The sequence below is a fragment of the Canis lupus genome, chromosome 14, assembly GCF_048164855.1.
Source record: "Canis lupus baileyi chromosome 14, mCanLup2.hap1, whole genome shotgun sequence".
In the NCBI taxonomy this organism is placed as follows: Eukaryota; Metazoa; Chordata; class Mammalia; order Carnivora; family Canidae; genus Canis; species Canis lupus.
Genome location: NC_132851.1, coordinates 38,384,436 through 38,401,229, shown reverse-complemented (window position 1 = coordinate 38,401,229; position 16,794 = coordinate 38,384,436). Strand labels below are relative to the sequence as shown.

The 16,794-nt window shown below is 66.3% G+C and overlaps 1 protein-coding gene across 2 annotated transcripts in view; it reads left to right on the top strand.

The window, feature by feature from the left end:
• Positions 1 to 14,262, top strand: part of TSNARE1 (t-SNARE domain containing 1) — a 146,064-nt gene extending 131,802 nt beyond the window's left edge. For both annotated transcript variants that reach the window (XM_072774707.1, XM_072774705.1), the window contains 2 exons: positions 3,956 to 4,062; positions 14,152 to 14,262. In XM_072774707.1, the coding sequence (XP_072630808.1) occupies positions 3,956 to 4,051 (96 nt within the window). In that variant the 3' untranslated portion in view covers positions 4,052 to 4,062; positions 14,152 to 14,262. The remainder of the gene's footprint in view (positions 1 to 3,955; positions 4,063 to 14,151) is intronic.
• The last annotated feature ends 2,532 nt before the right edge of the window (positions 14,263 to 16,794 follow it).

Genomic DNA, 16,794 nt, shown 5'->3' with positions numbered 1-16,794 from the left:
GCCCGGCAGGCCGGCTCCTTGTGAGGCCCTGAGGGAGAGCCCGGTCCGAGCCTGTCCCCTTGGCTAGTGGACAGACAGCCGTCCCCACGTCCACACGGCGGCCCCCCGGCACACCTGCGCCCGCGTGTCCCGTCTTCCAAAGACACTGGTCAAGGCAGACCAGCGCCCCCCCTCCGCAGGAGCTCACTAACAGGGTCACCTCCATAAAGGCCGCGCGTCCCCAAATACAGTCCCACCCCGGGCTCCTGGGGGCTGGGACTTCAGCCTATGAATCTGGGGACGCACTTCAGCCCATGTCACATTTCCTAGGTCACTGCTGCCAACACTCCCCCTCTGACCACTAGGACCGGGCAGGGCCCGCCGTGTGGGTCATGAGGGCTTGAGGTGGCCAACAGTGTCTCCCCAGCCTGGAGAACAGGGCCTCATGGGGGGCTGTTTTGGGCCCCAACCATCCACCCCCTGGCAGCCCCACTGCCTCTCGAAACAGCCCCAGTCCGGTGCTCCCAGGCTTGTGTGGCCCCGGCCCGTCCCCTCTCGGCGGCAGTGCTACTCCCTGGGAAAGCCCACGCCTCCCCGAGGAAGGCTGTCCCTGCTTTACCAGGTCCCCGCGGAGTGTGCCCTGCCCCGCCCTCTGCCCCTCCTCCTGCTGCTGGGTGCTGATGAGGGGTGGTCTGCTGCTCCTGGACAGCACCCCTCCCCCCGCCCAGGCAGGAGCGGGGCCTTTGCACGTGGCTACCCACCTGCAGGGGAGGCAGCAGGTGCAGGGGTGGGGCTGTGCCTCCTGCCGGCTGGGTCCGCTGAGCTCCCCATCAAAGGGCTGCCTCCGCCCCCACCATATGTCCTGGGTGCGCCTCTGGGGGCCCCTGGCGCCTGCCTGTCAGCGCCCCGCCCACCGCTTCCCCTTGAAGTCCGGGGAGGGAGGCCCAGCGGTGTCTTGCTGGAAGGGCAGCTCGGTGGAGGCCGAGGGTTGGTTTGGAGGGTCCCAGGGGATCGCGTGTCACCCCCCACCCACCCCCGGTTCCTCTCCAGCTGATCCCTGCTGCTTCTTCACCCAAGCCTGGTCCCTGCGGATGCCCCTGGGCTCCCAGTTCGCTGCCGGTGTGAGGTGCAGCAGGGAAGGTAGACGTGGAAGGACGGGCCTGAGTGCAGGTCACATCTAAGGAGGCACTTGGCTGCCGTCCAGCACAAGGCCACTGTCATGGTCCAGGAGGGTGACCTGGGCCCAGGCAGGGGAGGCGTGGACGCTGCCCTGGCAGACGGTGAGTGTGAGGCCGGACTCTGTGTGGGCCGCACAGATGGGATGGCCAGGCCCTGGGGCCTCGGGGAGGTCAGCGCCATGCCCGGGCCACGCCTGAGCCCTGCTGCTGTGCTCGTAGGGTGCGTTGCCTCCCCCGGGGCGCCCGGAGCCACGCGGGGGGCTGGTGAGGAAGCATGTAGCTGGTCCTGGGCCTAAGCTTCCTTCAGGGTGTGTGCAGAGGGTCAGGCCTACTACCTGAGGGCACATCTGTGACGTCAGCTGCTCTGCAAGGGCCGGCTGCATCGCTGGGCTCCAGGTTCGAATCCGGACCCCACAGCTCACAAGCTGGCCGCCTTGGGCCGGTTACTTCACTCTCTGAGCCATCTGCCGACCAGGGCGTCGACAGGACCCACCCTGTGAGCGAAGGCTCAGGAAAGGGCAGCTGCCCTGCGGATGAGGACGCGGCTTGTGTGTGTGCACCAAGGACGCACACCAGGGTCCTTGGCCAGGCCTGGCCCGGGCGCCGCCCTGGGCGCTGAGCTGCTCCTTGGCGCAGATGCCCTTGCCCTGCTAGCAGGCCGTGGGTTCCACTGCCCTCCCACCCCCAGCTGGGAGCAACTGGAGGTGTGTTTCTCATTCACCCTGGGCCTCCCGGCCCCCCCGCCCCCTCCCGCACGCAGCTGGCGCGTGACCCATGACAACAGCTGGGGCAGGGAGACCTGAGACCCGAGCCTCAGAGCTGTAGGCACCACGTTGGAAGCCCTGGGGAGGCCACGTAACCCCTCTGGCCCGGTGTCCTGACCTAGGCCCCAGGGTAGTAATACTGCCCTTGGGGCTGGGAAGCAGAGTTATTCAGATGGTGGCTGATATATAGAAATATAGATATATTTTAGATTTTATTTATTTATTCATGAGAGAGACACAGAGAGAGGCAGAGACCCAGGCAGAGGGAGAAGCAGGCTCCCCGTGGGGAGCCCGATGTGGGACTCGATCCCGGGTCCCCGGGGTCACACCCTGAGCCAAAGGCAGACGCTCAGCCCCTGAGCCACCCAGGGGCCCCGACGGTGGCTGATCTTCAAGCTGGTGTGTGGATCCCTTCCAAAGTGGAAGGACACTGAGGCAGCGCCAGGGGTCTGAACACCCATCCACCCCCAGCAGATCCCCGATGCCACCCTACAGTGGGACGGAATCCTCACTCCAAACCTCATCGTGAGCACCCCCTCCAAAAGCCAGGTTCAGCCCCACCTACTCCAAGAAGCCTCCCGACTTCCTCTGTCCCCGCCAATCCCCTCCCTCCCTCATGGCCTCACTGCCCCAATCCCCATAACCATTTTGAGAAAGTAGATGGTTAGAGGACGGGCGGGTGGGTGTATGTGCGCGTGGATGGGGCGTTGGCTACATGGATGGACAGATGGGCGGCTGGATGGATGGGTGGGGGGCTGGACGGGTGGATGGAGGGATGGGTGGGTGGGTAGGTGGAATAACGGATGGATAAATGAATGGGGAGCCCCAACATCCGCCTGATGACCCAGATGGGCAACCCAGGGGACCCGCCCTTGACTCTCTGTTCCCCTTCCCTTGCATATTCAGTCACAGCACGTTCTGAGGATTGTCTCCTGGTCTTGGCCCTGTCTCCCCCCGATCCTCCCTCCTTGGCCCTGGACTCCCGCCCTTGCACGGATCAGGTTTCCTCCTGGCCCTGTGCCTACCCACACCCCCGCATTTGCTTCCCAAGTGGCCTCCTCACTGCACTGTCTCCCTGCTTAAAATTCCTCACTGTCTCTGTGCTGTCTCGGGCGCTGCCCAAACCCCTGTACAATCGCACCCATCCCATCTGTCTCCCCTGCTTCCCCACGCCCACCCGGCTCTGGCCACTTGGTGACTGACCAGCTTATTTTCAGTCCCATTTTGTCCTAGGTTCCCCCCTGCCCCTGCCTCCCACCTCCTGGCCTGCCCGAGGGGTCCCCACCCCACCTCCAGGGCCCAGACGAAGCCTCCTTTCTTCCAGAAGCCTCTGAACCCCCATCCACCCATGAATCCCCAGCACAGACCTATGTGTCTTCCTCTCCATGAGGTCTTGGGTGGTGGGGCCCACAACTTGTCAAACTGCTAATAACCAGAACGAGGGGCGCCTGGTGGCTCAGTCGGTTGAGCATCGGCTCTTGATTTTGGCTCTGGTCACGGTCTCGGGGTCGTGGGGTCGACTCCGTCCGCGTCTGACTCCGTGCTTGCTAGGGAGTCTGAGATTCTCCGTGTCTCTCTGCTCCTCCCCACGCTCCTGTGCTCCATCCGTCCCTCTCACTCGCTCTATCTCTCAAAAATAAGTAAATAATACTAAACAAAGAATAATAACTACAACAACATAGGAAGAGGAAGACGAGAGGACTATGGGTCTGGTGTTTGCCGGATCCCAGGCTCTGTACTTTCCAAGCTTTTGAACGTGCTCCTGAAGTCAGTGGCCTCATCCTCTACTTGCAGGAGAATCCGAGCTGCTGGTGGGGGGCGGGGGGCACCTGGGACGTCCAGGCCTCACTACCCTGGAGCTGGCCGTCCCGCTGGCCCTCCGGCGTCGCTCCCTTGTGCCTGGCTTTGGCTCTTGAGCGAGCACGTGTGCAGCTCCGGGGGAGCCCCGAGCCCCTGGCAGGCCTGCACCACGTGCCCCCGGGATGGGAGGCCGGGGTTCAGGGCACCGTGACAACCGCACTCTCTGTCTCTCAGCTCCAGAGACGCAAGATCAAGTGCCACGTCCTGTCGGCTGGAGTCACCGTCCTGCTGGTCATCATCCTCACTACTGCCACCTCCATCCGAAAGTAATGCCCCTGACGGTGAGTGCCCCGACTGCTCTGCGCCATCTGTCCCTCCACCTTCCCTCTCATCTGTCTGTCCATCCGTCCTCTTCGTGTCAGGCCTGGGCTTGGCCCCGGCAACCCAGCAGGGGACACAGCAGGTGGGGGCCCTCTTCCTGGAGCCCACAGCCGAAGGGGAGGTCCCGACTGGCGGCTCCCCGGACAGCCAGGAGCAGAGCGTGTTGGGTGGTGCAGCGGGCAGGTGCCAGGGCCCCGGGGCAGGGAACAGGGCCGCTGGTGGGGGGTGGGGGGGTGGAGCGTGGGTGCTGAGCCCCTGCTGGGCCCCGGGCCCTGGGCAGGAGCCCGAGCAGACGGGAGCCGGACCCAGAGCCTGTGAAGCACCTGCAGTGGCCGAGCGGAGCTGCCGCGTGCGGAGCCCGTGTCTGGGTTCTCCAAGCTGTGGAGCAAAGGGACCTCAAACTTAGTGGCTGAAAACAGCAATCAACCTGGATTATCTCAGCCTCTGCGGGCCAGGAATTAGGAAGGGGCTCAGCTGGTTCTTCGGCTCAGCCCTCGTGTGGGTGCAGGCAGTGGGGCCGGGGCCGCACCACCCGAGGGCCTGACGGGGCCAGGGGAGCCAGCTGGAATCCGGCTGCCCCACAGAGGCCCGCAGGGCAAGGGGTCCCCGAGAGCCGGGCGCACCACACCTGGTCGCTCCTGCAGCATCCTACCACTGCCTCCGGGCCAGCCGCGGCGTGAGGGACCCCCTTGCAGGGCGTGACCCGGGGTAGGAGGACCTAGGGGCCCCCGGGAGGTGGCTTCGGCCCCGGAGCGCTGCAGGGAGGGGTGTGTGGTGTGCGGACCGGACCAGCTCCCAGCCCTGTGCTGGGAGACCACAGGGCTGGGCAAGGGTCTCGGGGAGGGGCAAGCAGGCCCTGGGTGTTCCGTGCTCACTGTTCCCTGTGGTCCCCACCACGGCTCGTGACGGCCTCTGTGAGGGCAGCAGGTGAGCGCGGGCTGTAGGAGGCTCCATGGAGTCACCTAGTCCAGAGCCCTCGGGCTCCTCCATCCAGACTTGTCTGGGAAGTACTGCTTTCTGGACAAGAGCCACCCCAACCAGGCTGAGCCCCAAAGTGGGGGGTGCAGAGCCCTGGCAGCCCTGAGCCCTGTCCTTGGTGGCCAGCCTCTCCTTGGGTCACACTGTCCCTAAGGCTGGGCTGGGAGGTCACAGGGGGTGGGGGTGCTGAAGGGAGACACGTAGGCCGTCAGCCTGCAGCGTGTGCACCCTGCGTATCCATCACCTTGATGGTGCTCCCGGCACCCCGAGGGGGGCAGGTCCCACCCTGGCAGCGCCCCGTGCACCAACCCCACCCCGCTCGGCGTATCCATCGCTCCCCTCGCATCAGGCGGGACACACGGAAACCCCAGGTGGCCTGGCTTCACCGGGGTCCGTGCAGGTTCTGCATGGGGTCAGGGCTTGGATTCCTGGGTGGTGGGACGGCAGGCAGGGTCTGCTCTCCAGGTGAGGGTGGCAACTTGTCCCAAGTGGCAGGCCAGGTGGCGGGGCGGCAGGGGCACGGGCCTCTGAGCCCTGGGAAGGGCCGGGCCCCAGGCAGCTTCCCTGCCCGCCCTCGGGGCTGCCCCGATGGGACTGACCTTCATCCTCCGGGGCCCTTCTGGAGCCAGTGCTTCCTGCCCCCCACCCCGGTGGCCCCCAGCTGGGGCTCAGGAGCAGGGACAGAGGAGGCCTGGCAGGGCAGCACGACAGAGGGGGCCTGGGGCCACCATGAGGTCTGGAGCCATGACCCTCATCTGTGTGGGGGAGTCTGCAGGGGCCATGCAGATGCGCCCAGAAGGAGGAAGGGGGCTCTGGGGCCAGCACGTGGGTCCCCGTGGTCTGGAGGACAGGGAGGGGCTGTAAGGGCCGGACCCTCCCCTTGCTCCTCCTCCGGGGCCGGGGTCTCTATGTCCCCCAGCAGCCCCTCTCTCGTCCTCCACATTTCCCAAGTCACCCCACGGCTGTGCACCCCAGGCCCTTCCCTGCGCCAGAGGGAGCCAAGGGCGGTGGCAGGCACCACGCAGGGAACATCCCCTCTGGCGCGCCCACCAGGCCGGTGGAGAGGCCCGGCACCCCACACGCTGCCTGCCTGTCGCAGCTGTCTGGGGACGGGGTCCCCCTGGGGACCTGGAGGCCGCCCTCGGCCCAGGCCCCAGAGAGACGGGGCTAGGGGGCTGCCCTCTTTCCCTCTCTGCCAAGCTGCTCTGAGGACAAAGGCAGCTAAATATAAACAGCAGTTTGAGGAAGGAAGAGGCTTGATTCAAATGCAGGGGGGATTATTTCCGCAGAGAAAAGCAGCCTCTGAGGGAGGAGCTCCTTCCCGGACTTGGAAGAAGCCGGTGACAGAGACAGCCAGGTGCACGTGGCCATTTCTGGGTGCCGGGTGAGACCGTGCCATTTGGCAGTTCCAAGCAGGCAAAGGAGCCCCTGGGTCGCGCCCACTCTCTGGGCCACCTCCGTGCACCATCACCCACCCCCGTGGCTGTGACCACCCCCACCCCCCAGGGGCTCAGCTATTCCCCCATTACAGGGGGCTTGCAAGTCTGCCTCCCACCTGGTCAGGATGTGGTGCTCACTCGCCTGCACAAGCCCGGTGCCAGGAGTCTCCCCTGTGGGGAAGGACTGTGTGTGGCCAGCCTCAGTCCCCCAGACTCCCTGGACTCAGTTTACAGCAAGCATGAAGGCTAGTCTGGGACTGAGTCAGGGCTCAGAGTGTGACAAGGTGCAGGGCTCAGTGTGTGACCAGGATCAGGGCTCAGAGTGTGACGGGGTCAGGGCTCAGAGTGTGACCAGGGTCAGGGCTCAGGTTGTGACCAGGGTCAGGGCTCAGAGTGTGACCAGGGTCAGGGCTCAGGGTGTGACCAGGGTCAGGGCTCAGAGTGTGACCAGGGTCAGGGCTCAGGGTGTGACCAGGGTCAGGGCTCAGAGTGTGACCAAGGTCAGGGCTCAGGGTGTGACCAGGGTCAGGGCTCAGGGTGTGACCAGGGTCAGGGCTCAGAGTGTGACCAGGATCAGGGCTCAGGGTGTGCCCAGGGTCAGGGCTCAGGGTGTGACCAGGATCAGGGCTCAGGGCGTGACCAGGGTTGGGCTCAGGGTGTGACCATGATCAGGGCTCAGGGTGTGACCAGCATCAGGGCTTAGAGTGTGACCAGGGTCAGGGCTCAGGGTGTGACCAGGGTCAGGGCTCAACATGTGACCAAGAACAGGGTTCAGCGTGTAGACAGTCTGTGGTCAGGGTCAGGCTTCGGGAGCCCTGGCCGGCACGGAGGACAATACAGTGGCAGGAGCCAGCATGCCCACCCTGTGTTGCGGTCGGCTCAGCATGTTGGGCTCAGAAGCTGAAGTTACGGTAACTCGTGTCCCCAGCTCTGCCCACAGCACCGCGGTGTCCGGAGGTGGACGCAGAGCCCAGCTGAGACTCCTTAGGGTCCAGGGGGCAGAGGGCGAGGGCCTGTGGCCCTCGCTCCCGGGGTGTGGCTGGCACACCGCTGTCTAGATGGTGGCTGTGGAGCTTTGGAGAAGCAAGGGAGTCCTTGGGGCCAACCCCACCCCCCATTGTCCTTCTGGGTCGACCCAGGACCTTCTCCATGTCGGACTCCGGTCACTGTGGACTGTTCGTAGGTCCCTGTGTGGTCAGCAGGCCACCGCAGCCACGAAGCAGGGCTGGGCGGGTGAAGGGGGGGCCCGGAGCGCTGGCGGGTGCCTGTGCTGGGTCCCGGGCTCCCTGCTGGCCCACAGGCTGGGCTCCAAGGGATGGAAGATTATGGAACCGAATCCAGGCAACAATCAATGAAGTGTTTTTCATGCGCACAGAAATTGAAGGGGCTAAATAGAGGCTTCTAGCAAATCGTATTTGTAATGTTTTCCAAAAGCCGTGGAGTACGGAGCTGAAGGCATTGATTTCCATGTGGGACGTGCACGGGGGTGCAGAGGATTTTGTGTCCACGCTTGTCTGCAGTGCACACACACACGTGTGTGTTTTCACGTGTGCCTGTGTGTGTGGTCGGCGAGGACCCGTGACTGTCCGCTCCCCCTCCCAGAGGCTGGAATGTGACTAAGGGACCTGAGTGCGTCACCCTGGGAGGGGGGACAGCTGTGTCTCCATGTCCGCCTTCTGCAACCGGAGCGCGGGTCGGAGCCTCGCGGGGCCGCCTCACCGCGTCCTCTCCACAGCCCCGGCCAGATGCCACTGTGCACCCATTTTTCAGACGGGGGCACTGACGTGGCCGGATGACGGGCCGTCCTGGGCAGGGGGCAGCACGGGGGATGATCCTTCCGGAGCTGGGACTGCTAGGGAAAGCCCTGCAGAGGTTAGGTGGCCGCCCCGTCACAGCCGGGAGCGCCAGAGCCAGGTTTCCCACTCGGTCTGTGTGACCCTGTCGTCCGACGGTCCGGCGTGTCCCCGGGGCCCGCGGATGCTTCCGTGGTGCCCATTACCCGAACGGTGGCACCTTCTGTCCCCAAAGTTCGGGGAAGGAGTCAGACGACCTGTCTGTGCTGAGCTGGTCGGTCGGAGGCCTGGGAGTCGGGTCACGGGGGCCTGGTGGCTTTGGGCCGCCCCGCTAGCCTCGCCCCAGCTGCAAGCAGGCCTGCGGGGTCCTGGGGCTCCTTGGGGTTTACCCTGGGAGCGTCTCCTCTGGGGCCTCCACCCGCCTCGCAGCTCCTGGTCAGAGGGCAGGTGCCACAGACCAGTGAGCAGGCCTGAGCTCTGCCTCAGTTTCCTCATCTGTATGCCGGGGTCACACCTTCCGGGGACCCCTGTGGGCATCAGAGACGATGCCTGCTGGGCTCCTGCTGGGGGGGCGGCTGCCCTCAATGACACTGCTATGTCGCTGTCCCCATCGGCGCTGGCAGCGTTAATGGTGTGACCACGTGCCCGCTCTGGTTTATGGAGATGAGACGCAGCTGGCCTCACTCCGCCGCGCCCATGCGGCCCTCCAGCCAGCAGGGCCATGTCTCGTCCTCCCTGCTGCCCAGGCAGGGCACACGGGCACAGCTCAGAGCAGCCCAGACGTCGGGGATGTGTCCCTGTGATTCAGCAAATCCCCCAGCGCCTCCGCGTCAGCCAGCTGCTCCTGTGGTCTGATCCGGCACCGCCCCGAGCAGCTCAGAGCCTCGGGGACGGAGGCCTGTGAGGTGCCCAACGGCCAGGAGCAGAGTGGAAGCCATCAGAGGGGCGGCTCTGCCCGGAGGCCTTCCTGGAGGAGGTGGCTCGTGAAAGCCGAGTATTGAGAAGTGAGTACAGGCTCCTCTGTCAGGCAAGGAGGAGGGGAGTCCAGGCCCAGGGCCCAGCCCCGGCAAAGTGTGCACGCGCAGGGGGTGGCGCCCGGGCACGAGCTGGCTGGGGCCGACTGTGTAGGGCCCTGAGTAGGAGACGAGTGGTGGGCGAACAGGCTGAGAGGCTGGAGGTGTCCGGGGCCGCTTGTTCGGAGCAGTTGTTCCCTAGCGGGCCCGAGGGAGCCATAGCAGTCCCCAGACGCCCACCGTTGCTGGGCACTGGCACAGTGGCTGGGCGCATGGCCACACGGGGAGGGCCGGACCCAAGCAGCCCCGGGAGAAAGGTGGAAAAGGCAGCAGGTGCGTGGGTGGCACGGGAGGCGCTGATGGACAGGACGGAGAGGGGGTGGCACCGACACTGTCGCATCTTACCAGGTCCAGCCCGGGATCGGCGGCCGCAACAGCTGTCCCGTGGTGCCCGGGTGGCGCGGTGGGACGGTGGGACGGTGGGACACAGCTGGGCCCCCCGCTGTCCGCTTGGCCATCTTCCCCCGCAGGTGGGGGCTGCACCCAAGGGGGGAGCTGGGGCAGAGGATGGGCTGGTCTGGGGCTGGGGGCGGGGCTGGGGCTGGTGTGGGGGGGGCGGGCGGGGCTAGGGCTGGTGGGGGCGGGGCCGGCCTGGAACTGGGGCTGGTGGGCGTGGCTGGGACTAGAGGTGGGGCGGGGCGGTGGGCGGGGCTGGGACTAGAGGTGGGGCGGGGCGGTGGGCGTGGCTGGGACTAGAACAGGGGTTGGGCGGTGGGCGGGGCTGGGACTAGAGCTGGGGGCGGGGCTGGGACTAGAGGTGGGGCGGGGCGGTGGGCGGGGCGGGGGCTGGTGGGCGTGGCTGGGACTAGAACTGGGGTTGGGCGGTGGGCGGGGCGGGGGCTGGTGGGCGGGGCTGGCGTCGCGGCCCAGGGCGGAACCCTCTAGCGGCCTTCTAAGCTTGTGGCCGCGGGTAGGTGGTGCGTGGAGCCCCGGTTCCGTCCTCAGTGGGCTCGGGACGCTAAGACCTTGCCGTGCGGTGAGGCCTGGGTGCCTGGTCCTCCCGCTCCCCCCCATCTTGCTCTTGGCCTTCAGCTTTCCTCTCTGTAGTTGGCCCTACGTACCCATCTCAGACTGTGAGCAGTCCCCAGACTGGCCACTGAGCTGCCCGCACCTTGTACCCCCCAGAAACAGGGGTTTGAGTTCTGCTGATCCCTAAAAGCCAAGCCTGGATGACATCCCCCCGATCTGAGCCTGCAGGCCTGTGTCCCTGTGGCAGGGAGGGACGCACGAGGCCTGTGGGCCACTCTGCCCCACTCCTGGACAGAGGGTCGGTGCATCTCCCTGTCCCTGGAGCAGCCCCCTGCCACTGCCACCTCTCTCTGCCCCACCTCCCTCCATCCCCCAGCTCCTGTCGGCCTCAGATTTGGTGCCTAGGACTCCTGGCTCTGGGCCAATGCCCATCCAAGGGGGCCGTGCTGTCCCTGCAGGGGGCCGTCCCAGGGCTCTGGGCCCTCAGTGACTGGGGGGACGGGAGCCGGGGGCTTGTAGCCATATCTGATGGATGTTGGCTGAAGCTCTGAGGGCCTCATCCAGACCAAGAAGGTTAGGACCTAGCCTGACCCCCATGTCCCCCTCAGCCTTGGGGAGGATTCAGGGTCAGCCCTCCTGGCCATGCCAGCATTATTGTCCCTTACCCACTGGGGGGCAGGAGGCACGGGCTTGCACCCCCCCACCCCCGCCAGGACCCTCTGCTCTTCCCCAGGGATCACACAGCAGATGAGTGAGGGAGGAGCCCTGGAACTTCCCTGGGGAAGTGTGAGCCCCCTGCCCATGGCAGGGCACGGGGACACCCCACTTGAGGAAAGACCTTGTCTGTGAAGGTGGGACAACCCAGAGCTGGAGTCCCCACGCTGCTCTCCCCACCTAAGCCACTGAACTCGGTGGCACGTCCGTGTCGGGTGGGACAGTCCCTCCCCCAAGGCTGGGCTGTAACGACAGGACGGGCCTGACCGTGGCCTCCAACACCAAGCAGAGGATGGGGCTCTGCCTTCAAGGGCCCCTTTAGATGCGGGGTTCAGGCCTCACCACCAGGAGGATGCGAGGAATGGGGCATCCCCAGCCAATGCCAACAGAAGAGGGTTTACTGAAGAGCGGGATGCTCTGGCGGGACCCGGCCGGAACCCCTGGGGCCAAGTCTGCCAGCCCTGGTGTGCGTGGGACGCCCCTCCCCTTCTGCTGTCTCCCTGCTGCTCAAAGCAAGCAGTTTTGCTTCCGGGTGTGTCTCAGTAATTGCAATAATAAATTGAATAATTAAGCTAAATCCACAGATGAAGATTAAATATTAATTTCTAATAAGCTGTTTGGAGAGTGTCACCGGCAAGGAGCAGCAGAGTACCTACGGCCCCAGGTGTCCCCCTGCCAGGCCCCCAGGCCCCTCCCTCCCAGGGCAGGGTTGACCCACACCAGCCTCGGTGCAGGACGATAGGGCTGGCGTGGCAGCCGTGGGAGGTGGTGTCATACCCTGGTCATACTGTCTGGAGGCCAGCAGGCCCCGAGGCTGGCATCAGGCGCGTCAACAGGAGGAGGGTGCCAGCGGGATCTGGGCCTCCATCTCCTGGCAGCTGAGGTCCCCATCATCACGGGATGGTAGCCAGCGCCATTTGGCAGAGTGGTTTGTGGATGAGAAAATGACACATCTGAAGGACATTGACAGCGACCTGAGAGGTGGGGATGGTCCCCCTCAGGACTTGGGGAGCCAGGCCAGGGCTCTGTGTGGCACCTGTGCTCCAAGAAGCCTCTCAGTCACCAGGGTGCAGCCAGGGGAGCTCACGGGGTAGTCCGGCCCCAGTCAATCAAAAGGCAGTGCTCCAGGGAGGGCACTGAGTGTGACCTGGCCACACTCTGAGCCCCGATCTTGGTCACAGCCTGAGCCCTGACCCTGGTTACGTGATCATATGGTAAAGGTGATCCTGAACCTGACCCTCCTTTTAAGAAATGAGACAGCACAGGCCATGAAAATTATGTTTGGTTGCAGCAAAGCGTTGCTGGTGGTGGAGAAGGCAGGCAAGGTCAGGGTCACGTTTCAGGAGGTGGTGAATGCAGGTGAAGAGTCTCGTCTCAGTCCAGTGTCAGTGGGGCCCTGGGAGTGTTGGGAGCCGGGCATGAGCGTGGGGCGTGTGGACCTGCTGGTCCCGTGACAGTGGCCCCCGTGGAGAGACTGGCACCGAGGGGAGGGGCCTGCTGGAAGGGGAGGCGCCGCGTGCCCAGGCACAGAGAGGGCTGGGTCCCCGGGATGGCCTGTGCTGGAAGCAGGCTCTGCGTTCGCGGTCACGGCTGGCCACCCTGGACCCCTGCCTCAGGCTCGATTCCACGAGGCCATTTGGCCTTCACCTGGGCCCAGCAGGCTGGCCGCCGTCACGCGGCCCCGGGGCTCAGTGACCGCTCCCTGACCCTGGGCGCGAGGTCGTGTGGTCGGGGCCAAGCAGCAGTGGGTACTGAGAGGCTCCAGGCAGAGCCTGCCCCAGGGACACCCCTGCCGTAGACCCCGGATTGGCCAAAATCAGGAGAAAGCCCAGTTAACTGTGAACAAATGATCTAGTGTGAGTACGTCCTGCGCGGTGCTTGGGACAGTCCGGCGCTGCTCCCGCCAGGTTGAGGCGGTGGCTGCGATGCCTGGCGACACTGGGCTGCCCCACCTGCCCCCAGGGCTCTCCTGGCAGTTGGTGTCCCAGGTACGTCACGAGGGGCGCGCTGCTCAGAGGCCCCTCCAGCTGGGGTGGGCTTGACGGGAGCCCAAGGCTTGAGCTGAGGGGCCAGGGCTCAGGGCTGAGGCGTGGCGGGGTGGGGGCAGGGTTCTGAGCTGAACTCCTCCCCCGCCTTCCTCCGTCCTGGAGGGTCCCGGCAAGTCAGAGCGTGGGTTCACCTGGGTCCCAGCGCCCCCTGCAGGGTGGCGCCCCCCCCCCCCCCCGCCTCCCCCCGCCCCGCAGTCCTCTTTTTAGGAAAAATGAGAAAATTCAGGTGGAGGCCGGGCCCTCAGAGGATGCCAGCTGAGTGCTGTGTGTCGTACCCACTGGGGGCAGGGGTGGCCCCAGCCTGCCCTGGCGTCACCTGGGCCGGGAGCGAAGCTGGGCCTACAGGTTGGAGCCCAGAGCGCTGTGGGGCCCGGGGCCCAGGCGCCAGCAGGCAGAGCAAGGGTGTGGCCGCCGTGCGGGCCACCAGCCTGTGCGTGATCTGCCCCTGCGCGCCACCGGGCCAGAGAGCCTGGGGCCAGCTCCAGAGCTGGGACCACGCAGCCGGGCCCACACAGCCGGGCCACAGCCGAGGTGGGAGCTGGGCCCGGGCTTTCAGCCCTGCTGGGTCCACGGGCCCTGTGGGAGAAGCCACACTTCCCTTTGCTAGAAGGGCCTCCCCTCCCAAACCTTCCCGGAGGCCCGAGGCCGGGAGGGGAGGGGCGGGGCGGGGAGGGCCTGACCTGGTAGACATGGGGTCCCTGGGGCTCCCCCCACCCCTGGTGTGCACAGCAGTTCCCTGGCAGTGAAAGGGTGGACCGGGGAGGGCGGGAGGGCAGGCCCACGGGCCCAGGAGGCCCAGGCTGGGGTCTGGGCAGCTGCTGGCCTCTCACGGCTTGTGTTCGCATCTGTGAACTGGAGACCGGTCACCCTGGCGAACCAGAAGCTGGCAGGTGCCCACGGGGGAGGGGGAGAGAGCAGGGGGGAGCCCGAGCGCCCCCCGCCCCCGCCGCCCCCGTAGCAGCCAGGCCACCTCCCTAGGGCCCGCCTGGGCCTCCCCCTGCCCAGCTGGCAGCTGATGGGACTGTTGTTCTGCAGGTTGATGCTCGGACCCAGGAGAGTGTCCCACCCGCTGCCTCCCACCAGTGCGCTGGCCCCGCCACAGCGACATCCGTGTCCTGTCCCAATAAACTGCCCCCCTCAGTTCGTCACGGTGCCGTTCTCCATCCATCGGGTTGGGGGCACCTTTCCAGCTCTGGGGCCCTGGAGATGGAGCCTGAGCCCTAACGGGGAGAGGCTGGGGCAGGGGTGTGTGAGTGTGTGAGGGTGAGTGTGTGGGTGTGAGGGTGCACGCGTGTCTGAGCGTGTGTGCCGGGTGGTTTGGGCACACGGGTGGGGTGGTCCAGGGCTGCCCCTCCCTCCAGCGCTGCCCCTCCCGAGGGGCTGCCCATTGCAGCCTTGCCCCCCCAACAGGCCCCGGGCCTTCCTCCCTGAGGACCCGGCACCAGTCGTCCCAGGACCTGTGCCCCCTCTAGAAGCAGTGCCTGGGGCGCGGGGTCGGGGGGATGCAGCTCTGATGTCCCCACTGCCCCGAGAGATGGAAGCTTCTCTGTCTCCTGGCTCCCAGCCGAGAGATGGGGCGTGGAGATGGGGTCAGGGCGTGGGGGAGGCACCCCTAATAGGAGGGGCCTGGCCCCTGTGGAAAGGAGGCGACAAGCAGCAGCTCCTCTCACAGTGGGGAGTGGGTGCAGGGCGGGCAGGGACAGGCAGACGGAGGGCCCCAGGACCCAGCGCTGGGTCGGCCACACCCTCCCCCTGCAGAGCTCAGGGCCCCGTGGGGTGAGGAGCAGCTGCCTACAGGATGCCCAGGGTGGGGGGAGCTCGCCTGGGAGGTCCTTGCCCTTCTGGAAAGGCTGCAGGATGCTGCGGGTGCTCAGGGGTCCCCTCCTCCACCCCTCCCCCGCCCCTCCCCCGCCCCCCTGCTCTGTCCCCCTCCCCTTTGTTCTGCCCCCTGCCCCCCCACTCCTTCCCCAGCCCCAGTCCTCAACCCACGAGGGTCTAAAGCCTCCAGGATCCAGACCCCTTTGTTCTGAAGCCTGCTTCAGGGTCTCTGATTCTGGGAAGCTCTGCATTTCTCAGCTCCTTCTCCTCCCGGGGCCTGAGAAACGCAACAGCCACTGAGGTGTGGGCGGCAGCGGGGACAGATGGGAGGGGACAGACCCCCCCCCCCGCCAGAATGGCGGCCGGCCACCTCCTCAGCTCTGCGCAGTGGCCGCGGGCCCCAGGGGTGTCGGGAGGAGGTGTCAGGAGCAAATTGAATTTTACACCTCCAGCTGCAGGTGTGAGGCGCTTGGTCATGGGGGCGGCGGTGCGGCCACGGCGCCAGGGTCTGTGCCCACAGGCCGGCGGTTGCAGGCTGCGCCCAGGATGCCCCCGGCAGGGAAAGCCCTGGGTTTGGAGCTGGAGGGGCCAGGGCATCACTGGTCCAGACCCTCCCACCCTGCTAGGAGTGGTGAACAGTACCAGCTGGGAGGCTGCACATTGAGGTCCCTGGGTGGGGGGTTGGCCCCAGTTTCCAGGTGAGGACAGGCTTGCTCGCTGGGTCTCCCTCTTGGCTGCGTGGCCTTGGAGAATGTGGGCGGAGGGCTGGCCACACTCCTGTGGGATGCACAGGGCTCAGGTCGCCCCTGCAGCTTGGTCAGCACTTCCGGGGGGCCCTGGGGGCAGCAGGTGTGCTGGGGTGAGGAGTTCAGGTGGGCGGCCCAGGAAGAGGGTGCTGACGCGGCTGCCACCAGCTGGCCGGGCTGGAGCCTCCCGCTCAGGAGCGAGGTGTCGGGGTGACCTTCGGCCCCCACTGTCTGGAGCGACGGGGACCATGTGGGCAGAGCCAGGCACAGCCAGGCCCCCCCAGGGGCAGGTCCGCCAGCAGGTGCTCAGCCAGCACGGCTCCGCGGGGACCCGTGAGCACAGCAGCGCCCCGGCCCCCGAGGGGGCCGCGTGGGAGGGGTTCCGCGGCTCAGGCTGTGCACCACCAACAGGTCTGACTCCACCGGCCTTTCCGCTGACGTGGGACCCGGGCCGACAGGCAGACAGCCGCGGATGAAGCCGGAACACCCTCCCTGTCCCGCAGGGGTGTGTCCGCGGCCCAGCGTCTGCTGGGGGGGGGCGCTGAGTAGGAAACTGGTCCCCCACGGGGCCGTGGGGGGCTGGGGAGCACGGGGAGGGGCTCGGGAAGGAAGCCACTCCGCCGGTTCCTCCTACCTCGCTGCCCAAGGTAGTAGGAAGCATCCCCCGCCTGCCCGAGTCGAACAGGGACCAAACCTGCAGGTTGGCGGGTCTGGAGGGACGGGGCTGGATCACCCGAAGTGGGTGCTGGCCGTTGGGGACACCCTCCCGGGGCTCCTCACGGCGTGGCAGCCAGCCTGGGCAGGTGTCCCCAGGAGGAGGGCCGAAACCGCCTCCTTCTCCACGACCCCGTGTCAGGAATCATGCGGCATCCCCTTCATGGGGCTCCCGGGCTGTCTGGTCCAACGGGAGGGCAAGGAGATGGCCCTCTGCTGGGGGGGTCAAGGTGACACGTTCCCTCTGTGTCAGCCCCAGCCGTCTGGAAGCTCCCCCTCAGTGCTGTGACTCCAGCCTAAGTCCCGAGGGCCTCGGGGTGCAGGGGTCCTGCCTGAAGGGGGCTGCGGCGTCTCCACCAGCGGCCACACTAACACTAGCCGCTCCGGGCTCGTCTGGGCC